At 42.1% G+C, this 25069-nt stretch overlaps 1 protein-coding gene across 5 annotated transcripts in view; it reads right to left on the bottom strand.

Moving 5' to 3' along the window:
• GRAMD4 (GRAM domain containing 4) overlaps window positions 1–25069 on the bottom strand; it is a 129920-nt gene that overhangs the window by 51690 nt on the left and 53161 nt on the right. For all 5 annotated transcript variants that reach the window (XM_053256508.1, XM_053256506.1, XM_053256510.1 and 2 more), the window contains 2 exons: window positions 11625–11745; window positions 1528–1589 (listed from right to left, as the gene is read on the bottom strand). In XM_053256508.1, the coding sequence (XP_053112483.1) occupies window positions 1528–1589; window positions 11625–11745 (183 nt within the window). The remainder of the gene's footprint in view (window positions 1–1527; window positions 1590–11624; window positions 11746–25069) is intronic.

The following is a 25069-nucleotide window of genomic DNA, read 5'->3' as shown; positions in this document are numbered from 1 at the left end:
AGTTTAGAACTCAAGCTGAAATGTACAAGTTATAAACCATGGTATGATGATGCTTGTCTGCTTGATGTGTTGTCCTTTGAGCATTCCGCTTCATAAATTCACTCCTATCTCCATGGTACAGCAGTCTTTGGAAGCAAAGCCAGGACCACTATGGTTTGTCAATTCATGCACCATGCCAAGCCACTGTTAGCAAACACCATGGCTTGCAAATCCACTTCAACCCATTTCTTCAGATACTAGTTTGCCAGTCAATCACAAATGACAGTTTTGTCAATTCAGACATTATGACAAACTAGAGTAAAGTTTCTATAAACATTGTTTGGCATGAAGTTTGAACTTATTCTCTGTAGAGCACAAAGCACAAACTACTGAGCACAGAATTAACTCAGCACAGAATAAGAGCATCTTGATTCCACAATTTACCAAAAATGTACATCACACCCCAAAGAAAATGTTGACCACCATAACATCAAATTGTCCCAAAAACATGACTCAATCTTTATGATATTTTAAAGCATTCAGATTTGATTTTGTTGCGCACAGTAGACAGGAAACAAGGTCTTTGCTCCAGAAGAAAGAGGAACACATTATTTCTTGATGCTTATGTTTATGTAGCCAGTGTTTACAGAGACAGCAGGTCCTAGAGAGAGCAACAATTTGAAAGCCAGGAAAAACAAAAGAAAGTGTCCAGAAGTAATGAGAGAGTCATTCACACAAAGAATTTTATAAAAATGTTTACATAGGAACATAGGAAGCTGCCATATACTAAGTCAGACCATAAGTCCATCTAGCTCAGTATTGTCTACACAGACTGGCAGCAGCTTCTCCAAGGTTGCAGGCAGGAATCTCTCTCAGCCCTATCTTGGAGAAGCCAGGGAGGGAACTTGAAACCTTCTGCTCTTCCCAGAGCGACTCCATCCCCTGAGGGGAATATCTTACAGTGCTTACACATCAAGTCTCCCATTCATATGCAACCAGGGTGGACCCTGCTTGGCTAAGGGGACAAGTCATGCTTGCTACCACAAGACCACTTCTCCTCTTTAAAAGCTTTGAAACATGGCTCATATCAGATGAGTAGGAAACAACACTCCTAAAAGCATTGTTAAGAATAACCCGTCTATAAAATCCATAAAGTGACAGATTACTCATCAGTCAAAAGGGTGCTATGTACTCCTTGTGATCATCCAACCACCTACTAGTTGGACATCTTTTCAGAGTTGAGGACATAAAATATTCAGTGCTCATGGAAATAAGAACATCTTCAGGAAAAAAAACACCTTATATCATCTTGGACAACAAAGGAATGTGTTAGTCTTCTAAAAAGCTGTTTTGTCTTGCTGGTTCTTGCAAAGTCCCACTACTTTTCAAAGTGTCCTTGCAGCTCTATATAGTGAGATTGCTCATTCAAGTGAATATTTCAAAGTCCAACTTATTATAAGAAACACTTTTTTGCTTTCCACTCTCCATGTTTTCTGGATAGGGGAAAAACCAGACTAGCTAAGATTGCTTATAAACAGCTGAGGATACCTGTTCCATTGGCTTGTGTCTGTGCTTTTGGGGGCTGCTGAGTAGGAGGTGTTTCTTCTGTTCTAAAAAAAAAAAAAAAAAAAAAGCAAGATTAGAATATTTGTCTGTTGAACAAAAGTGAGTGTACATGTTACATAAGAGAATGGACATATTTCCTTGGCTTGCGAAGAGAAAGAATCCATTATTTTGAGTCATCCAGAGACAATGAAGGTAGCAGCGTATCAGATAAGGAACTTTTGTTTCTTACAACAGTTTAAGCATAAGGAGTCATGATATTCAAAGGAGGACGACAAACTTGCTTTAAATCACTGTATTTTCCCACAACGATTTCAGTGTTGTATACATGCATACTGCCTGAGGCCATAACAGACCTCTTATTTACTTCCAAACCAAATGCTTTAGGCTCTATAGCAAGGATTTTGCTTCTCAAAGCTCCTGTTTGCCTTTGCAGCACTGGAATATGCTTCGGGCAGCCCATCCCTCTCTCCCTCCCCCTCTCCCCCTGCCCCCAAACATCAGTCAGTTACAAAAACAACTGCATATTCTGTGAACACAAATTATTCAGCCTAGATGGAGAGTACAAGAACAAGCTACAAGCAATTTTGGCTGCCTTCTCCCCCACCTCTTGGACCCAAACTTGGAGGGAGGGAGGGAGGGGGGAAGGAGAGACAGACACCAAAAAGGAAATGGAAGAGAAGAGTTGTGGGGGATGTTATGATTCAGAAAGTACAGGCAGCTGAGCAAACAGAAAGTAATCTTTGTATAGGATAGGCAGGAAAAGAAATAACAGAAACTCAAAATGCAGGGGGAAACAACAGGTAGTTCTGTATTTTACTTTTTGAAGTGAAATTGTAAAGCACATAGAAGAACAGGCCCTGCTGGGAGTGAACCAGTATGGCTTCTGCAAAGGCAAATCTTGCCTCACAAACCTTTTGGAGTTCTCTGAGAGTGTCAACAAGGGTGCAGATCAAGGGGATACAGTTGACATAGTATACCTGGACTTCCAAAAAGGTTTTGACAAAAGTTCCTCATCAAAGATTCCTGAGGAAACTTAGCAGTCATGGGATAAGGGGACAAGTATATGTGTGGATTGCTAACTGGTTGAAAGACAGGAAACAGAAGGTAGGTATAAATGGACAATGGAGGGAAGTAAGAAGTGGGGTCCCCCAGGGATCTGTACTGGGAGATGCTTTTTAATTTATTCATAAATGATCTAGAAGAAGGGGTAAGCAGTGAGGTGGCCAAATTTGCAGGTTATACCAAACTATTTTGGGTAGTGAAATCCAAAACAGATTGTGATGAGCTCCAAAAGGATCTCTACAAACTGGGTGAGTGGGCGACAAAGTGGCAAATGCGGTTCAATGTTGGCAAGTGTAAGGTGATGCACATTGGGACGAAAAACCCCAACTTCAAGTATATGCTGATGGGATCTGAGCTGTCAGTGAATGACCAGGAGGGTGATCTTGGGGTCGTGGTGGACAGCTCGTTGAAAGTGTCAACTCAATGTGCGGCAGCTGTGAAAAAGGCCAATTCTGTGCTAGGGATCATTAGGAAGGGGATTGAAAATTAACTGCTCCTATTATAATGCCCTTATACAAAACTATGCTGCGGCTACACCTGGAGTACTGCGTACAATTCTGGTCACCACATCTAAAAAACGACATTGTAGAACTGGAAAAGGTGTAGAAGAGGGCAACCAAGATGATCAGGGGCCTAGAGCACCTTTCTTATGAGGCAAGGCTACAACACCTGGGGCTATTTAGTTTAGAAAAAAGATGACTGCGGGGAGACACAATAGGGTTCTATAAAATGATGCATGGTGTGGGAAAAGTGGATAGAGAGAAATTATTTTCCCTCTCACGGTACACTAGAACCAGGGGTCATCCGATGAAATTGATTGCCAGGAAATCTAGGACCAACAAACGGAAGTACTTTTTCACACCACACATAATTGGCTTGTGGAATTCTTTGCCACAAGATGTGGTGACAGCCAACAACCTGGATGGCTTTAAGAGGGGTTTGGATGACTTCATGGAGGAGAGGTCTATCATTGGATATTAGTTAGAGGACTCGAGGCCATCTCCAGCCTCAAAGGCAGGATGCCTCTGAGTAGCAGTTGCAGGGGAGTAAGAGCAGGAGAGTGGGCATGCCCTCAACTCCAGCCTGTGGCTTCCAGCAGCATCTGGTGGGCCACTGTGTGAAACAGGATGATGGACTAGTTGGGCCTTGGGCCTGATCCAGCAGGGCTGTTCTTATGTTAATTAGGTTGTATCCCTCACATTGCACGTGAAGTCAAAAGATACTGGGGTGGGGGAATTTACAGCCTTGCATTGCAATGTAGAGAATAAATTATCTACAAGCTTCTTTTCTTTATAATTTTCTTTCAGAACCACCCACTATTTCCCCAAATGTAGTTTTGGTGATAGCCTTTGCATTAGCTAATTAACTTCTCTCTCTCTCTCTCTCTCTCTCTCTCTCACACACACACACACACACACGCACACAGGCTGACCAAGTCTGTATCTACTACAGGCTCTAGGTGTGTAAATTTGTTGTGCCAGAAGACATTCCGAGAAGGAAATAGAAACAAAAGCAACATTTTATTCTTCGGTCAACAGGAAGCAACATGGCCCTTTTATGTTTCTATAAGTCTTAATGGGTTTTAAAAAGTTTCACAAGCTTTCCAAAAATAAAACAAAATATAATTTCCTGCAATTGGGAAAAATAGTGCTTAGACCAGTTGCTCCATGCTACCATAAGGTTGCTTCACCTTTCTTTGCACGTGAAGCACAATCAGAACTGCAGTATTTGTGAGGATAAGCACCCCTACTGTTGGATTATAGAGCACGCTTGGAGGTGACAGGGCTCCTTGCAATAACTGTCCAGGGACTGTGGGGAGATTAGTGGCTCTGATAAGGTGCGGCCTCCCTGCATACCTAGGAATGGCGCCTTTAATCAGGGACACATTCAGGGCTAGAAGATGACAATATTATCCATTCATAGTATGACCAGAGGTGTCTCTTGGGGGAAAACAGCAGAAGCTGACGCAGCTTGAGTAATGTACCAATAATAACCAGATCTTGCCTACAACCCCCAGCTGCCCTGAATTCTAAGAGAGAAGACTCAAATCCATTACACTGCATCTATTTAACATCTTAATTGTCTTAATTGATAAAATGCTGTTTCTATCGAGTATGGCAGTAACACTAGTTCAGGCTCATTTGTGTTTAGTCACACTGCAATTAGAGTAGCATGAAATGTCATTTAGAGCTGGCCATGAATGGCTAATGACATATAATTTTACACAGCAGCAAAGTACAGCTTTACATACTTCCATTCAATGCCAACCTACAGAAACACACAGGCGTCAGTGCCAAGCATTTTTATTTTTACAGCTGACATCCATGATGTGCAAGTTGAACACTAGAAACTTGACCCAAGATGCACTTGCTATTTACTCGGGCACCTTCAAAGAAGACCGCAGAGTTCCAACACAGTTCCTGAGAGCTGTGCTCATTAAAGCGGCACCGCAGTTTGCTTAACTAAGCACTACTGAGATACCCCTTCCTACCCTCAAATTTTCTCCACAGACCTAGACTCACCACAAGCAGATAACAAGAGCAATTAGTAACGTTATCACCAAAACATACTTAACATTTAGCAATGTTGTTGCTAAAGGTCAGGATGGTGACCTTTAGCAGTACCTTCTGGTGGACTTAATCTCTTTAATTCACTCCAAGAGAGGCAGTGAAGAGTTACACGAAGTATTCATTAAAGCATCAGAATACTGCCTATAGTTTCAAGTCAGTTTCAGCATTTATCCAGTTACTCAGCAAACAACTGGAGAGGCAAACTGGCAAAAATTAGAATTACTAGACCAGTAATTCTCAACTCATGTGCCAGACATACCAGTGTACCACTAAGGAGCTGAAGTGAGCCTTGTAAAGCACCATGTCAGAGACTCCCACCATTTTAGGGAGGGTGGAATAAAAAAAACTTAGTGTGCCCTAATACAGCCTGCAATATTGCTGAACCCTGACTGACTGAGCAAAGGCTAGAAGCCAACTGCAAGAGGATGCCTGACTGTTCTCTTGGGAACTGATCGAATGTGTAATTATGTATGCGTATATTATTACACTGTAGAAGTGGTATGCCATGAAAAAAATAAAACGAACTGTATATCAGTTATCAAAAGGTTGATTGGGAACCTAACTAGGCTGCAGACAGCCTTGCTCTATTCACTTCTGTTAACTTATACAGCAATAAATTTTAATTCCCCTCTCTTTTATTGTATTTTAGTATAATTTTTAGCCTTGTATATTGCTTCGAACAAAATCATTGGGAAACCGGATGCAAAATGATATAAACTAACCCAACTTTCTCTCTCTCACACACGCGCACAAACTTATTTCATTTAGGTGAAATACAGAAAAGACGAGCCTGAATGCTGCACAAATGAACAAGAGAGAAAGGAATGCCAGCTCTCTTCCCTCCGAGTTTGATAAGAAGCTCCCAAGGTTCAGTCAAGCTCTCCCTAACTTTTCCTCCCTATCCTTATCAGAATGGAGTGAATCTGTGCCAGAGATTCCCTCCTCTCTCCCCTTTGTCCATGTGATTGCTGTAGCGATCTCCCTCTTCGAATATCTTTTGTCATAGAGCATACAGGAAAACACCACCCAGACATAACCTAATCATAACTAGTATTCACACCTTATCAGGAGCACTAACACCTCAAAGTCATCAGGAAACTCCACGAGGGGACCATCTGCTGGACTCCCCCTAGTCTTAGGACATGTTTTTGCCTATAGGAAGAAACCCCTTCGACCACACCTTATTGTTGCCATTGCATCTGCCACACTTGCTGTCCGTGCACCTTGCCATCGGACACTGCATCCCCACGCAGCCCAGGTGTTCCAATGAGCTCACCCTGTGCTTGAGATCCCACAGTGAGATCTAAGTAAATACGGCAAACAGCTTTCCTCTTTCTCTCTCCCTTCCTAGTATAGCAACTTGGTAACATGCCTAACCAACCACTTTTTCATTTCCTGTACCCCTACTGCCCCTTAATAAAGCAACACCTTGTTTTCAAAGTCGCATCTCCATCTTCATTTCCCTTTCCAATGCGCCCACATCGCGACTGCCTCCTGCACAGCTCTCAAGCTTATTTTTATTGTTGTTCACAGGTCTGCACCGATTTGACGCTAATTTCCCTCACTTGAGCCAAAAAGTACTCCTGGAGGACTGTAGCTGACACCCACCCACAGACCTTGTAACACAGAGGTTACATTAATGGGACTTCAACATTTCCCCCCAGCATAATGTATGCAGGCTTATTTCATAGTTCTCCCAGGTTCCACATGCTCATGTAAGTGAGGATGTTAAAAATATTCCAGAACAGAATAAATTAATTCTCAACAGTAGCCATTCTACATATGATATCAATGTTTAATAACTGTGTGAGCTATAAATAAATGAGAAACTCAGCCAAATGAGTGTCCTGCTGATTAGCATGGCACATTGCTAAAGAGGTGAGGATATTAGACCTCAGTTCCCTTGCCTCTCTTGCATATGGACAAAGAAGAGAGAGAAATTATGCTGGGGGGGAAAGTAAGAAGGAAGGCTTCATTTTCTACAGCAATTTCCTCTGGCCAGTTAAGGAATCTCCAAATATTCTGAACAAGAGTTTAAACAAAGCAAACATGAAAGGAGGGAGCGAATATTATAATTGTGTAACTCTAACCATGTGTAGTGACCAGGAGTAGGCTGTAGGATCACTCTCTACCCCCCCCCCGGCCACTACTTCCTTAACTAGGTTTGGCATGGTCTATAACCACCTAATGGCACAGCGGGGAAATTACTTGACTAGCAAGCCAGAGGTCGCCAGTTCAAATCCCTGTTACTATGTTTCCCAAACTATGGGAAACACCTATATCGGGCAGCAGCTGAAAGGCATCATCTTATACTGCATGGGAGATGGCAATAGGGAACCCCTCCAGTATTCTACCAAAGACAACCACAGGGCTCTGTGATCGCCAGGAGTCAACACTGGCTCAACAGCACACTTTACCTTTACGAAAAAAACCAAGGTTCTCAAACCCTGCTCCCAACCAGATTTTCATACTAGGGTTTAGAAGCATCCTTAGCCATGCTCAGACACAATGCCAAGCCACTGGTCGGGTTTGGGGACCATTATGCCTGCACCAGCTTGGGAAATGGAAGTGCCCATTCTGACACCAGGACTGCCAGACTGTAAGCAAAACATGAAGACCAAGCTATCTAAGTGTGATTTTTCCCTCAAACAAGGGAAGGGAAACGGCTATCCAAGTTTTGGTTTACTCATTTTAAAGCATGTATAACTCCTTCCCAAAGCAAGTCACCCAAGGAGGTTAAAAATAATTTTAAAAACAGAGCGGAAGAGAAACTTTGCACAGCAACAGAATACAAGTGAAAAGCAGCACTGCAGACACAACCACAGACAAGGTGTAACCAAAAGCCCTATATAAATATCATAAAAGGGCAAACTGCTGCAAAATTAAAAGTAACTGCTAAGAGAAAGCACAGGGCTACAGGTAGGACATCTAACAGAATAAGTTTAATTTGGCATAAAAATTAGAATTTGAGGACATCCAGCATGCTTCTCCAACAAAGCTATTCCAAAGTTAGTGGCCCCACCACAGAAAAAGCTGTACTTCACACAGTCAAAGATCTCATCTACCAACGAAATAGGAAACAGGTATCTGGCATACTATGGCACTTAGAAAAAGTGTGTCAGTACGAGTCAGATAATCAATCCAGAAAACAGAACAAGCCATGGTGGAAATAGCAAAATCAGCTATAGGCTATAGTTTGCTAATAAGACATTGCTACCAGTAATTATAGTTTTGTTATGCCATAAAACTAGTTCACAGCCTGCAACACAGTAGTGACAGAATGCAATTTACAGCAGACAAATGGTTGCTGGGAGTATTTCAAATCATGTAGACATTTGTTCCACTGGCAAAGTGCCTCCCGTAGCAGATGCTATACGAAGTGCTAGGCAATCCCAGAGCATCCTCATAGGAAAGCTTATAAAACTGATGTCACCATACCATCTAGTGTTCTCTCTTTCTAGGATTCATAGGAGATTTTGAGAAGAACAGTTCAAAGCGGGGAGAAAGCTTCCTATCTTTATTACTTTGGGTGGTGGCATCTTCTTTCCTTTTCCCATAATTTATCATGTTTTTATACCACCTGATATATACATCTCTAGGTGGTGTACAAAATTTAAACACAATATAAAAGTCACAGATTAAAAGCCACAACACACAATAAAAAACAACAGCATAAAAGTTATTAAAACAATGTATTAAAATTCTAATTAAAAGCCTGCAAAAACAGGTTAGTCATGAGGGTCTTCCTGAAAAGAAACAGAGAAGAAGATGCTTTTATTTCAGCAGAGAGTATATTCCAAAGCTCCGGGGCAGCCACAGAGAAAGCCTGGTCTCAGGTCACCAGAGGAGCCGGCGGCAACCACAACCGGACCTCTCCAAAAGATCGTAACAGGCGGCCGGGTTCATGACAAAGAAGGCGCTCTCTTAAAAACCTTGGCCCAAGCCGTTAAGGGCTTTATAGGTGATAAACCAACACTTTGTATTGCTCCCGGAAATATACCTGCAGCCAGTACAGTTCTTTTAAAATCGGTGTTATGTGATCCCTTCGTGTTGTCTTAGAGACCAGTCTCGCTACTGCATTCTGTACCAATTGTAGTTTCTGAACTATGTGCAAAAGCAGCTCTACATAGTGCGCATTACAGGAGTCAAACCTGGAGGTTATCAGCATATGCACCACTGTTTTAAGGTAATTTATTTCTAGAAATGGACATAGCTGACATATCAGCTGAAGCTGATAAAAAGCACTCCTGGACACTGCCTCAATCTGAGAAATCAGGGAGAGCTTTTGGTCCAGGAACACTCCCAAGTTACATACCTGATTTGGGGGGGGGGGCGGTAACCCCATCCAGAAAGGGCATATATAAACCATCTCACAGGTCATCTCTCAACAGTCAGTACCTCCGTCTTATTTGGATTCAACCTCAGTTGATCCCTCAACCAGCAAATTACCACCTCCAAGCAGGCATTTAGAGAAGATATGCCATTTCTTGATGAGGTCAACATGGAGAAGAAGATCTGGGTGTCATCAGCATATTGATAACACCCTGCACCAAACCTCCTGATCTCTCCCACTGGTTTCATGCAGGTGTTAAAGAGCATAGGAGACAGTATGGAGCCTTGTGGAACTCAACACTTCAGTTCTCGCTTTGCAGAACAATAGCCTCCAACCTCCCTCTGTTGATAGTCAGTTGGAGATCATCCATCAGGCTGACCAAGGCAGTCTCAACCCCATAGCCCACACGAAATCCAGTTTGAAATGGGTCTAGATAATCTGCATCATCCAAAACTGTCTGGAGCTCAGAGGCCACCACCCGCTCAGTCACCTTGCCCAACCATAAAAGATTAGAAACAAGTCTGTAATTAGCTAACTCCAAGGGATCCAATGCAGGTTTCATAAAGAGTGGTCTAATAATAGCCTCCTTAAGACAAGGAGGCATCCTGCCCTCTCTCAGAGAAGCATTTATAATATTTACCAGACCATCTCCAATAATATTACCAGATGAGCTAAATCAAGTTGGGCAAGGGTCAAGAGAACAGGCTGTAGGATGCACAGTCCAAAGCAGTTTGTCCACTTCCTCAGGAGTCACAAACTGAAAATGATCCAATCTAATCCCAAAAGAAGAATTACTGGACACCTCCACATTAGATTCTAGCTCGGCCTGAATCTGAGAGATTTTATCCGCAAAAAAAAAAAAAAATTAAAACCACCACAGCAAGTGACCGATGGTTCCAAATTTAAATTCAAGGGGGAGGGGGTCCATAATATCTCCGCTCACTACCCTAGACAACTCAGCTGGACATGAATTTGCAGAAGCAATGTGAACAGCAAAGAACTGCTTCATTGCTGCCCGCACTGCCAGAGCATAGATCTTCAAATGTGCTCTGTGTTGTGCCCGATCAGACTCACACCGAGTCTTCCTCCACTTGCACTCTAGTCGTCTACTCGCCACTTCAGCTCTCATAGTTCATCCAAATACCACAAGACTGTCTTTAAAGCAGGTCGGAGAGGACGCTTAGGAGCGATTGTGTCTACTGCTCTAGTGAGTTCCATGTTTGCACTAAGTATTGACAGAATCACTAGCAGAGCCAACCCTAAACCCTTCCAAGGCTTCTTGGAATCTTGTTGGATCCAATAACCCCCTTGGGCAGACCAATCTAATAGGTCCTCCACCCCTGCAGAGGTGGGTTGTTGTTGCAAGTCCTACCTTAACCAGATGGTGATCCATCCATGATAAGCTTCAACAATATTTTAATGTTTGCAAAGAACACATCTGCTCAGATGTCCCTCTTCCTATCAGCCCATGTAATAAGTAGGTCAAGCACTGCGGTTACTTGATCACCAGAAGCTGGTTTCTCTGAGCAAACCTGGACGACAACACTGCTTTGTCCGTTACTCAAATCTACCTTTTAGACTCAAGTTTCCAAAAGCTAAAATGGGATCACATTGAACCATCACATGATCCCACACCTTGTGAAAACCTTTTTCAATGCCCTTCACCATAATGAAATTTATGAATGGACAGATGGCTCTGATCTGGAGCAATTTTGCTTATAAGGCATTGTTCTTAATACATCTGATGTATAGACCTGTCTGAAGTCATTCCATGCACACTAACCAAAAGGATGGCTCGTCTTTAGTGGGGAGGAAATAACAGGACTTTGAGTAATGCATATCTTCGTTACTTCTCACATAACACATTCCAGTTATTAAAAATGAACATAAAAATATTTTCAACAGGTTTGATTTCTTGAGATTTTACACATAATTACCTCAAAACCACAACTGTGTTAGTTCAAACTAACGTTGTAACTGCTGATATCTCACTTTACTCCATGGAATGCCAGAATGAAGAACATCAGCTATTATGATGCACATTGCTACAGAGAACAGCCTGTCCTCTAGCACACAAGCTATACTACACACCCTGCATAGTAGGTTTTCCTTACCTTGTTTTGAGTATTTCATTCACTTTTTGTTCCAGTTCTATTCTCCTCTGACGTTCTTTTTCTAGGTCTTGTTTCAATATTTCAGCATTTGTTTCTTCTCTCAGTTTCCTGAGCTCCTCCTCTGTTAAAAAGGGAAGAACAAAAATAAAATGTGGAACTGTGCACAAAAGCCATAACTTAAAGGCTGTACAAATGTTTTTCTCCTGAACCTGTAAAGAGATCGGGGATTGATCTTGTGTTCACAGACTCCCACTGAAGGGCAGAAGTGAATGACCAGACTGCAGAACCCCATGTTTACTTCCCAACCTTTTAAAACAAGTGTCACAAAGCTTCAGCTCAAGTACCCTATAAAGATTTTCAGTGTGTGTGTATATCACATATTTAAATGTTACAGTTATGAGACAGGCTACTCCCGTCACTGGCTTACATCCAGACTAAGTTACTCATAAGAAGTCTTATTGAAATTATAGTAATGAGACCATTTTACTTGTCCTATTAATTTCAATGAGAGTACTTTTTACTAATTTTCTGAAGTGTGACAGTCAAGCGGACGAGAGGAGTATGCCAAGCTTCAACACATAGCCTGCGAATCAGGAGCAGAGAAAGAGGGTCTTCTTCCTCCTCCCTCCCCTTCTGCAGCATTGGCTTCAAGCCAATGATCCTCAGATGGGGAACAAATAGCATGACTGCAGCAGCAGGAGGGCTCCAAGTACCCCCTGGGAGCTCTTCAAGTATCCCAGGGTACTCCCTAACACACAGGACCTCCTTGAGCTGTGAAATTAAACCATCTCATCTTCAAATTCATCCTTCTCGAAGTGTTCCACCTTAACAATTACAGCTCTATCCAACAGCATTATCAGGCCCCCACAACTCCAGAAAACCCAATGAGAGTGACATGTTATGCACGGATGGAATTACTATGCATTTTCCAAGTCTGTATATTTTCCTACCGTATATATAGCAATGGCGAAGCTATGCCAAGCAGTCAACATAGCTCTGTTCATTTCCCGCTCAAAGTTCTATTTCATCTTGGAAATAGTTCATCAGTCCTGTTATGTGCCGCACAAGTGAAAGTATACCCAGGTTACACTGGTACAGTTCCACTTGTGGACAATCTCAAGAGGCCTCACATTTAGGTGCTGAAAATACACATCATGCTACACTATAAAGTTGCTTATGGATGAATTATAGAAGCAGCTATTAGCTGTTTCATACTCAGGTACTTAAACCTGCCTTTTGAAAACTGCACTACAATTTGTAAGAAGCTTAGCATGTCGAAGAATAAGCTGCCATCTTATTATGCTTCAAGTTTATATGCTAAGACCCCATATACACTGATAGCACTTTCTGGAATAACAGCAAACAGATACACTGGCTGAGATATTACACAGACTTATGCTGGTGTTTCCAGTCAGCCTGCACTGTTGCAGGGATCTAAGCAAACTGATGGTCTTGCACAAATACTTGAACCTTGAACAAGAGTCAAGATTCACACTCTTGAGCATGACTGCCAACATTTCCTTAGATGACCACAGCCATATGGGCTGATCAGAATTGCCAGCTAAGCCACTGGAACATGTCAGCTACTGTATTCAGGTTATAATTGCTGGAAACATACTTTATAGTTTAGCTGCAATGCAGAAATTAAAACACAGACTGAATCTGTGTCCACTGAGGTCATATACACAGTTTTCTATCACAGTTCTTAAAGACTGAGGAAACTTGAGCTGCAACCTCAACAGATAAGTAAGCAACAGAAGAGCTAACAAGGTTTGATGATAAAGCCTTGAAATCCAACTTATCTGTAAGTAAGATTTATAGACACAAGACCCCAAAACTGAAGGCTTCAAAACACTAGAAAATATACAGTAGTCTCAAGAGGAGAGAACGTGCATAGCTGAACATTTTGACATTCAGTAATTGTACAACTGTGATCATTAGAGGTCGAAATGAATCACCGTCGATAAAAGAGACTAGTTCTGTATGCCCAAGGAGGACCAGGGAACTATTGAAAAGGCTGCTTGATATGAACTCACATTGACACGATTGTAAATTAGGTCTTGCTAGCTAGCAAGCTTTTTGCCTGTTCACATCTTTTACAAGATATTTTTACTAATCACATTTCTGAAGCAGTTTAGCAGAATTTAATTTTAATTACCAAGGAAAAGCTGTTCTGACCTTTTCTTTCTGCCAACATATAGGCTCGGAGCACCCTTGTGGTCTCACCACTGCCTCTTTCCTTCATCTCTTCAGTTTCATGAGCCATTGTTTGCCATGCCATCTGAACAGGCAAACTATAATTAGCACTAAATTTCAGACCGACACTTACAAACCATGGTGTCAAATTATAGTTGGGAAGCATGCCACTAACTGCAGACTAAAGCCTAGAAATGGAAGAAGACATTTTCATATGAGAAGTCCTGGGCGCTGATTCACAAACTTCATCCAATTCTGGGTGCAACATTTATATGCAAGAGGCAATATACTGTTCTAAAGCATGCTACTCAAGAGATCAGCATAAATGCTGAACATAGAGCTGAACCAAACCCTAAAGTTCTGACAAATGTGTCAGCAATGGAGCAGGGTGGGACCACTAGCATTTTTCTGCTTCTTTCCCTCCCTCCCCCCACCTTAGACTGTGCAAGGGTGAGAAAAGAACTGTTTTATTTCCCTTCTCAAAATTTCAAAACATTTTTTTCAGTTGTTCTATTTAGCAAATTAGAACCCTTACATTTCAGTTTGTTTGTTCTGTTCCCTTCCCCCCTCCAAAAAAACCCCCATGGATACCTCCCATATGTTAGACTTGCTTGTGGGTTCCCTCTTGAAGGGGCCCCAATCTGAAGGGAGAAGTAGGGCTCGTCTCAAATTGTCTCACATGAGGACCAAACGGCCCCCGTCCATCTCCCATGGAGGGAAGGCCTTCCCACTTCTCCCTCCTCCTCATCTCAGCAGGGCTCACTTGCTTGTTAAAATATTTCAGAGTAAGGAATGCCAATTTCTTTTGGCTCCTCAGCCTGGGACCGCTCCTCCCACCGTGCCTCCTCTTGCCCCAGAATGACCATTGGCGAAGCCTACAGGGCTTCGGCCAAGCCTAGTGGGCTTTCTTCTTCTACCTTTTCAGCTACAGTACCTTTTCCACCTCTATTCCATTCTGTCATGACAGCAGAGTGGCAGGCACCATTTCCCTCCAAATCCACTGGCACCTGCCCCAAGAAAATACACACTCTTCCTTCAGATGTTATGTCTCTTATAGCTGTTCCTCAGGTAGATGCCCCAGCAGCCCAGCTGGTCTCAGACACAGTACTGATGAACAGTGATGAACAGTTAAAGATTCCAGAGGACAAAAAATGTGGTTTTCTTCTCCACAAGGCCTCTGTGACTATCAGGGTGGCAGCCACTAACTCTATCTTTGCCCATGCTCCTATTCTCTGGGTAAAAGAATTGGCTCAGTATATCCCTCCCGACAATCTAAGCTCAGACAGGGAATTAATAAGTTAGCCAAGGTAGCTGCGCTCATGGCACATTCCAGCTTGGACTTTATTCAACACACCTCCAGGGCCATGTTGTCTGGCGTCGCAGTATGCCTTTGGTTCAAACAACAGAACATTGACCCCAAATCTAAACTCAATTTGGCCTTAAACCCCTTTCATGGGGCTAAACTATTTGGAGAATCTTTGGATCCCATCCTGGTCGAAACTCGGGATTAAAAGAATCTGTTGTGCTATGCAAACAGAGCACAGAGATTTTCAGAAGCAGTACAGACATTACACGTCTGTTCCTCCAGGCAATTCTCTAGACCACCTGGATCCCAAAACAAAGACAAGAGGGCCCCTAATTTCCAATACACCTGGCATAACCAGTGGCACCAGTGACTCAAAGGAGCTCCCAAGCCTCACGCCAGTTCCCTGCTTTCTCATCCCATCCTAACTTGGTGCTGGTCGGGGGCATAATCCTTCATTTTGCCCCCACATGGCTCAGTACCACATGTGACCATTGGGTAACTGGCATCATATCCAGTTCCTACTCCATAGAACTTACCCCCCCCCAACCACTTCATAAATCTCTCCCACCTCCAGGAATCCGACCAAATATCATCAAATGAGTCAGGCCATTTGTCACCTTGCCCAGATAAAAGCAATGGAACCCATCCCATCAACAGACAAGTGCTCTGTCTATCTTATTTCTACTGCCCAAATGGGACTATAAAATTACTTCTTCCCTCTCCACTGAAGTGGCATTTGGGCATACTGTCTTCCAGCAAGCAGTATAGACATATCCTTCCTTCCCTTTTCATCACCACTTGGGCATGTACCACTATCATGGATAACCTCCTACACTGTGGAAAAATAAACATTGGTTTTACTGTGAAGGGTTCTTTTTCACAGTGTACTGAGGTCATCTGACCCACCCGTAGATGTGTCATTGGCAGGTGTCTTCCACAGGCTTGGGTCTCACTTTTGGTATGGTGGCAACTCCCAGGGTATGCAGTTTTCAGGGAATTCCTGAAATTCCAATAATATCTGAGGACACAAGGCTGGGAACCTCAGGAACAGGCAAACATAATGTAGCGAATCGTGGGTAGTGGAAATTTCCTTTCCTGCTGACTCAGCCAGTTCTCAATACAAGGGGGACTTTAGTGGCAAGTCATCCCTTTCGTGTGCTCCGAGAAGCAGACTGGTGTTTGAGCGTTAACTTTCCAAGCCCAGAAGTTAAGAAAAAGATACTGGTAATCCCAATAGTTCTGCTAGGTTACTGCTGCCACCAGATTTCTCCTGCAGGCTACTCTGAACAAGTAGTGATCAAAGATTCCCATTCCCCTTTTCTCCCTCTCTCTCAAAGGCAAGAATAAAATCAATTGCTCTCCCAGGCATCTGTCTGCACATAACGTGATTTGGCCAAGATCTCTTTGAGATGCATTTTGCACCAGAGAAATCCCCCTTATGACACCACCCCCTTCCTCCTGCTGGGTTAATAACCAACCCTTGGTAGCTTGTAAAAAGTAAAGAACAGAGAAAAAACATTTTATTAAAATTACTACAGTCTAGTTCCGTCTGAGGCTTCTGGATTTTTAGATAAACTTTTAAAAAAATAGTTGGTTATAAGAATACTTCAAAAGTGCCCAGATGGCACTGGGGCAGCACACATCAAAATCTTAGTTACTCAGTTGCAAGAACAGATATTTAGGAAAATGCAAAGCACACACACAAATAAATATAAATTATTGATGTGAAGTCCGACTAAATACTCTTTTCTTAGACTAAATTCCTGAAGCCAAAGCCCTGGCTTCTGTTCCCTTGAATTCACCAAACACCTGATGAGACTCAAGCCTCCTGCAATCCTGTCTTACAAGGATCTACAGTCATCCTCTATCTCTCAGTACAGACTTCCTTTCTTCTTCCCTGAATCCCCCCTGCTGCTCTCATGTCCCACCCACCCCACCTACTGATTGGTTGAACCCTGGAGTTCACCAGCCTGTCAGTCAAGACAAGAGTTAACTTCCTGTTAACTCTTTAGAGGGTGGAAAGACTGGTCACTACACATACCCTCTGCTGTTCATGAGCTAAAAATAAGTATACTGTGTAAGAGGACAACTGATCAGAAGGGGCAGAAAAAAAGATATAAGCACTGGGTTCCACAGGGAAGCTTGTGAATATGCTCTCTACCTTCTGACAGTACATTTTGTCATCCAGAAATATAGATTTTTACATTTCAGTGTCACAGATTTGTACAATTATATGTAACATTAATCTAGCTTCAAAATATGGACCCTAATTTAATTTAACCCCTAAGGATACATGTAGCAAAGTAAGGATAAATGTAGTAAGAATTAAAATCCTAAGGATACATGTAGCAAAGTAAAAACCAACACCAATGCAAAAGGATGTGGCATAGTACCAGCCACAAAAGGTCATACCTTTTGGAAATGCACCAGCATTATTAGGCACACACCAGCAACTAGTACAGAGTGAAAAAATCTTCTAAATAGTTACAGCTAGAGTGCAAAAGCATAGAAATTATGACATCCCTTCATCCCTGCACATACATTTAAAATAACTCTTTCGTCCACAGAACAATGAGGAAAGCCTTTGATGCCAGCATGACATCAAAATAATTACCTTAATACTCCTGCATACGGACCTAGGATGACTCAAAAGGATCCTGCATTTCTTTCTGTCATCCAAATTTCCCACTCACTTCCACCCACTTCTTTGAGTAGTGACTATACAAACAATTTTTAAAGGTCATTAAAACAAATGAAGGTAAAAGTACAAAGAAGCCTTTCATAAACAAAGCTCTACTACTGTACTGTGTTAAGCCAGTGACCTATAGCTCATTACATTTTTAAGCAATAATAATGTGCATTATTAGTAATCAGGATAAGATTCCAAGATTAGGTCAGAAGCATTCTATTGGCGGGCGGGGGGGGGCGCCTAGAATCCTGTTCATGGCTTTAAAAGGAACATACATATTATAGCATGTGCTTTCCATGAACAAGAACCTTCTTCATCAGATGCTAGGGATGTGTCTAGCATGCTTAACAACACCATGCTGATGCTGACCATGCAAATGGAGCCCATGCATGCACGGATGACATGTGTCTGCTGACACCGCGGGGGGTTATTCGAATATGCGCCATCCAAGCAGGAAGCTGAATGGGGTGGTGGAGAGCAAATAAAGCCCTGCTCTCTGTCGTCTTAAAGTTCTCTTTCACATTTCCCTAAAAGTGCTCGAACCGTGCTTTGGACATCCAGATGCATCCATACTATCTACTGGCCTGTGATACACGAAGACAAATACAAGAGCTTGCTTCAAATGAGCCAAATATCATCACTGAAGGAGCGGTGAAAATAGGAACTATCTATTTCCAACAAGATTCACACATAAGTGGGCCACATGAAAAGGTTCATATGCCTTTGATTCCCATGTCAATGAACTGCAATCCCCTTAAGCTGAAAACAACGTTCAAAGGCAATTCCTCCAAATACCAGGTGCTGGGTGCAAACAGAGGAAGGTTTGTTGTCTTCTTATCTTGCAAGAACAATCCACCAAGACAGCAACCAGTTGACCATTGCTTGAAACAAAATGATGGACTGCATGGACCCTTGCTCTGACCCAGCAGAGGTGCTCTTAGATATATATCAGATTTGTCATTATGTAGTGGTCAGGTAGACTTTCTGTTTCCCTTCACAAGAAATAGCTCCAAATGCCCCTCTCAGACTGGAGGTGGGGATCACTGTACAGCAAGAGACAAGGACTATGAATTGGCCCATGGGTGTCAACCAATCCATGTGGTTTTTATGTCTGGTACAAGCAAAGTAAAAAAGGTGCTTTCATAGCATGAAGCATAAAGAACCCTGTGTCCTACCCTTCACCAGCTGAAGCTTCCTGGTAAGCTTTTGCATACCTGTGCATTCTCCCAAGTGTAACAAAAACTGACAGGTAATTAACCTTCCACAAACTGCTGGAGCTGAGCCTATAAGGTTAAATTTACAGTTACCAAAGCAGAACAGAACAGCAGCATACTGTGCTTGCAGAGGCCAAGCTGAACAACAAAAGGCACTGGCAAGTCTAATACCACCAGTTGGCTATAGAAAGACCAACAAATACTACTGTTTCCCACTGTAAACATAAGGCAGAAATAGCTTCACTAAGTCTGTGTTAATTATGGCAAATCACTCTATAGACTCTTTCCAAAATAGTATTCTGGATCAAGTGCTTTGTATAATTGGTACTGAGCTGGCTGAATGACTAAATCCAAGTCACACACTGTCAAACTGGTTCACGTCAATTTCACAGGCAGCACCATTGTCTGAAAATGAACAAGCATGTGCTACCATTGCCAGCCTTGTTTCTACAGTAGAATATGCAAATGAATATTAATAATTTCGCACCCATCCATAGATGTGTGAAGGTACGAGGAGGGGGCAGCATAAAAACTTTACAATACATATATCTGTAATTATTGTTTAGCATATTTGAAAGTATTAATGCCTCAGTTTTATTTCTAAAAATGGAAATCCTATATGCTATATAAGCTGTATGCAGATCATTTGGGGACTTTAAAATTGTGATGCTTAAATAGGACACAAAAATACTAAATACTCTTAAATTTCCCCCAATTTTCAGGGGGAAATGGAGGGATCCCCCCCCCGACATGGCTTCCAGAAGTCTTACAGCTCTACTCATGCAAAGTATTATTTTCAAACATTGTATTGCATTTAGATATAAAAATGAAAATTTTTGTTTTTTAAGGGGAACACACACACACTTAAAACCCTTATAATATTACACAAGGCCTACAAAAGCATTTTAATCACATATTTGAATAAACCTGCCTCAGAACATTTGTCCCTCCAAAACTGGCATGTATGAGTCATTTTTTAATAAAAATGTTTAGGTATTAACTTTTGAGCAATCAGTGGGACGAAAATGAGTTTGCCCTTTTGCTTGCACTGACAGTTCACCACTGGATGTCCTCCTAACTCCTGAAGAACTCCTACTTGAAAAGTGGTAGTTTGGTGCCAATTTAGTGCTTCAAGATCTATCACTAGATTTCTGGTGTTTTCTCAGGGTGTCTGCAAAAGAACATACAAGTGATTTGGGAATAGAGTGTAGCTAGATGCTCAACCTACTAATTAGTCGTTCAGCAGCAGGCTTAGTTTGTTGCTGATCTGCAATCCCATTCTATTCCCTACTCGCCACTATTCCAACTCCACCAATCTGATCACTGATCAGACCCTTCTGAGGTCTCAAGTATCATTTCTCTTACAACTTCTGCCAGGCTTTCGTGACACTGTCAATAGGCCTGGTTTCTCAGTAAAACACCAGCAGATCTTATTTCCTCCTGCTTATCCTAAAAATCCTTTAGGACTCTTACCTACAGGTGCTATAATACAGGGGCAGTTACTGAGTTCCCAGGAATACAAGAACCACAAGTTCTTGTATTCCTGAGTTCACAGGAATACAAGAACCTCTTGACTGAAAAACCATGCATGAGAATAAGATAAATTTATTCAGTCCCACTTCATGGCATTCTGAAGAGCTGCTATTCCAGTCAACCTGCCCTTGATGGTCTGCCTCTGACTTTTGGTTCTGCTCTGGCTCTTGAGCCAGAAGGAAGAAGTGGGTGAGTTGCAGGCAGACCAGTACAGCACCACAGCAACAGAGAAGATAAGCAGGAATGGGGCAGAATTACTAGCATTGTGGTGCTCCAAATTGTGCTGGAGCTTATCAAAGAAAGAAATCCAGGAAACTTACCAATGCACAGTGAAGAATTTTATTTAATATTTGCTGTTCCTATTTCAGTTAGCATGTGTGGGTGGGTGTGATTTGCTTTGGATTTGTAGAAAACAAAATACTGTTATAAAATATATTTTTACCAGACTTTACACAAAAACCTAAGTAGTGTCCTGCTGGACCAGGCCAAGGCCCATCCAGTCCATCATTCTGCCTCATGCAGCAGCTAAGCAAGTACATTTGGGAAGCTCGCAGGCATGGAAAAGAGGGCAATTGCCCCTCCCCTGGTGCTTCCTAGCACACGGTGTTCAGGGCCAGGCCACCTCTGAACCTGGTGGAGGGGGTGAGTGAGGGAATGAGCGATTGGGCTTTTAGCCCCACTTTAGAGGCTGTACGCAAGTGCAATGTCTTTTATAACCATGTCTCAATAGGGCTATATACAGTAGTTCACTTCCATTTGTACCCTGAATCTGAGGGGCCTGTACCAGGTTCATTTGTTTTAAATTAACACACGTGGAAATCTCGAGCCATCTTCTTCTCCCAGGATTTCAGTAGAATAAAAACATGTACAGACACCCACATGAGCATATGAGCATACAATGTAATGTCTACTTTCATCTCCCTAAACTAATCTAGAATCCAAGTAAGATATGCTCTAATCCTCCTAAAAGGCACCTGTGAAGATCGTAGTGCATTCAAGAGCATCCTCAAAATCTATAATTTGGAATTATAGCTTGTAATGGAGCTCTGCATGGAGCTCTTCCCAGTTTGAGTTTCATCCTATGTTTTGGATTATGGCAGCACCCAAGCCCATCTATTAGTGTGCATTTGTATCTAAAGGCTTGCCCTAGCTGTTTAACAAGACTCCATCTGGTGAGCTGCCAAACATTAGAGAGCCAAAAAGGTAATGTAGGTCAGCCTAGCCTGTATCATTATGATTGGTCTGTTTGAGACGCTTAGCTGTTAACTCATCCATTAGAGAGAGTACCACAGCAGAAATTAGAGAGCCATCCAAGATTCAACTAAGCAGAGGTAAAAGCAAAAAAGCAAAGCAAATAAAAGAAAAAACTAACACATAATGAGGCAGGAGTGCATTAACAATGGATTCGTATACCATTATAGGGCTGGAGGGCATACAAAACCCAAAAGGTTATGTTACTTATACATGCTTTTGTCCTCTGCTGTTTTGGCACCAAAGAAGTCCTCAAGGCAAATAGCAACTTAAATAAGCAACATCATCAGCATAAAAAGCATATCAATAAATTAAGCAGAAAAAACAGTCCAACAGACATATTAAAAGCATTCAGCAATATGCTTAGTTTGTTTGGGCAAGCTAAAAACTTGCAGTGTCTTTTAGAGCACCACAACCAGAAGATGCTTAGTGGGCCTCTCTGTACTGCAAAGATGCAGGTGCTAAAAAGGCCCTGCTTCCTGTTACCATCTTTCTAATCTCACTAGTCCATGGCATCTGAAACAGGATCTCAGCCTTACAGACTGGAGCTCATCCAATCTATACAACTAAATCAAATGCAACAAAGAATTGCTAACATACAATGAAGCCTTAATGGCTTAGGACCACATTACCTGGGTGAGCACTTCTTTCTAAATGACCCCCACCACACATTAAGATTGAGAGAGGTCCGTATACATATACTGCCAGGTTGCCTGGCAGTGATTCAGGAGCGGGCCTTCTCTGTAGTCACTCCTAGGCTGTGGAATGGACTCCATATAGACATTTGTGGTTTAACATACCAGCCTTCAAAAGAGACTAACACATATTTTTAAGCCAAGCTTTTAGTAATTTCCGAGTTTTAAATTTTTAAATTTTGTTTATTTATCTGTTTGTTACAGTTATATCCCTCTCTTCCTCCGAGGAGCTCAGAGCGGTGTACACGCTTATTTTTATCCTCACAACAACCCTGTGAAGTAGGTTAGGCTGAGAGATACATGGCTGGCCCAGAGTCACCCAAAGAGTTTCATGGTTGAATGGGGATTTGAACTCGGGTCTTCCCGATCCTAGTCCAACATTCTAACTACTACGCGGTGCTGGCTTTTTAAATTGCTGTGATTTTTGGATGTTTTAGATTTGTAATTCTTGTTTTAATAGCTGGTCTTGTTTATCGCTGTGAACCTCCTGGAGCCAGGCGGTATATAAATTAAATAAATAAAATAATAAATAGCCTATTGGATTCTCAGAATGGACTAAAAAATAAAAAAAGGACTATGTTTCCTACTTTACGCAAAGACTGCTCAGGTCTCAACCCTAGAACTTCAGACCTAGTCTCATGGGACTCCTGCAAGGACTCACGAAGTTGGGGAGGCTTGCTTTGTGGGTCCTGGGGCAGATTGTCCCAGTTGCCCTCCCCTCTGGGCAGCCCTGCTTTAGCCATCATTGTATTAGTTATTAATTATAATCTTATTATGGCACTGCCAAAAGGCAGGCTGCCAAAGCGCTACTGCATTGCACAGATTGTTCTTGTGTTTTATATTCAGAACAGGGTTCTCTCTTCTAGGGATTTATGGTCACTCAGTGCTTTAGGAAGCCTGACAATATATAAGAACTAAACACATTCAAAATTTAAGGGGAAAATGCTGAATTGTACAATGAAGTACACAGACTAAATGTATGCATGCCCACTGTACTAACTTGCAAAAACCCAGCTGTAGAACTGAACGTCCTCTGACCAGAACTTTGGTGGCCAATTCAGTGGCCAGCTTCTCTTGCATAAATCAAAAGTGCCACAACACAAAGTGTTATGGTAGTATTCAGGTAGAGCTAATATAAACAAGTTCATTTCAAATTTAGAAATGAGGCTTGGAGAGTCTCATGTGTTTAGGTCAGCTAAAGCTTTAGTCAATTGCAGGGAGTCCAACTTCAATTAAGATTGGCAAATTTTAACTGATGAGATTGATAGCTAAAAGCACATGAATCATCTCCAATAAGTATTCATATTAAGGTATTGGTTATGTATTTTTTTAAAAAATGCAATCAGGTGATTAATCAACTAAGTATCCTTTAATTGGCTGATAGCCCAACTATTTAGCAAATGCCTTCTCTCCCCCTCTATAACTTACGAGGCACAGCTACAAAGCACCAGCACCTCTCTGAAAGCACAGCTCTAACTATTATTCTCCTGGGCTATCATTTACAAGACTGATGAGAGCTGAGAGCATTTCTCAGGGACTTCAGCAGGTCTGGCATCATTTACACACCAGAGGTCAAGTTCAGGTTTAAAGAGATTGCACAAACCTCCCATCTGCTAAGGGTTTAACAGAGTTTGAAAAGACCAGCAGTCCTCTGTGAGAACCTAGAAATGTTGTTCCTGATGAAGAATGTGAAAGATTTATTAGCATAAGCTTGGGTAAGCAATGGATAATAAAACAGTTTAGTTCAGTCATCTGGAATGTTCACTGTATCAGGAAGAGAGGGTTGAACACCACAAAACAAGCCCTTATTAGCAACTTTCCAGTTCCTGACACAATTTTTCTTGTGTGTGGAATAAAGAAACTGTGGCACTCACAAATTCATATTTTGCACTGGATTTTTGAACATTTTCATGAATACAGTGGCAGGCTCGGTTGATTTCAATGAAGTACTTCCCAAAGTACCCTACTCACATTCCAATGATAACATTGATCATAGTGTTAGCAGCCAACCTTACATGCCTTTCCCATGAGAAATGCAAAAACGCCAAGACTTGAGGAGAGAGTTATCATCAGCAGAGACCAAGGGTGGACTTAAAGGAGCTTTTCATCACTTAGTGACTTGCTGGCAAAGCATGGCGTATTCCCCCTAAAACTGCATCATTAGAAGAGACTCGGTTTACAGCTGCCTCACTTGCTTTATTGCTGCATTCTCAGCCTTTATAAGGCAAGTCCTGATCAAGTTTGTTAACCTCAGAGTTCAGATATTCTGGCACCAGGGTGGAGTCAAACAGACTCTAGTAAGCATGATGTTATAAGCAAAAGCCATGTTTGTTACTGTGGGTGGATTGGGAAGGGCATTCAAGTGAAGGAGCTGCTCAGAGAAATGGGTGTGAGAGCAACCCTCACAGCTATTCACTGCCGCACTGTTTTGCCACTATTATTCCACTAGCCTTGACACTATGGAGTGTGCGAGGGGCAGCTTTGGAGGAAACACACACACATACCTCGGCAGTCTCTCATGACTGCTTAGGATGCTCACCTGGGATAAGGAGTTTGAAGCA

Source organism: Hemicordylus capensis, chromosome 5 (genome assembly GCF_027244095.1).
Source record: "Hemicordylus capensis ecotype Gifberg chromosome 5, rHemCap1.1.pri, whole genome shotgun sequence".
Taxonomy (NCBI): Eukaryota; Metazoa; Chordata; class Lepidosauria; order Squamata; family Cordylidae; genus Hemicordylus; species Hemicordylus capensis.
The sequence above is the reverse complement of the archived record's forward strand: the minus strand, read 5'-3'. Positions and strand labels throughout refer to the sequence as shown.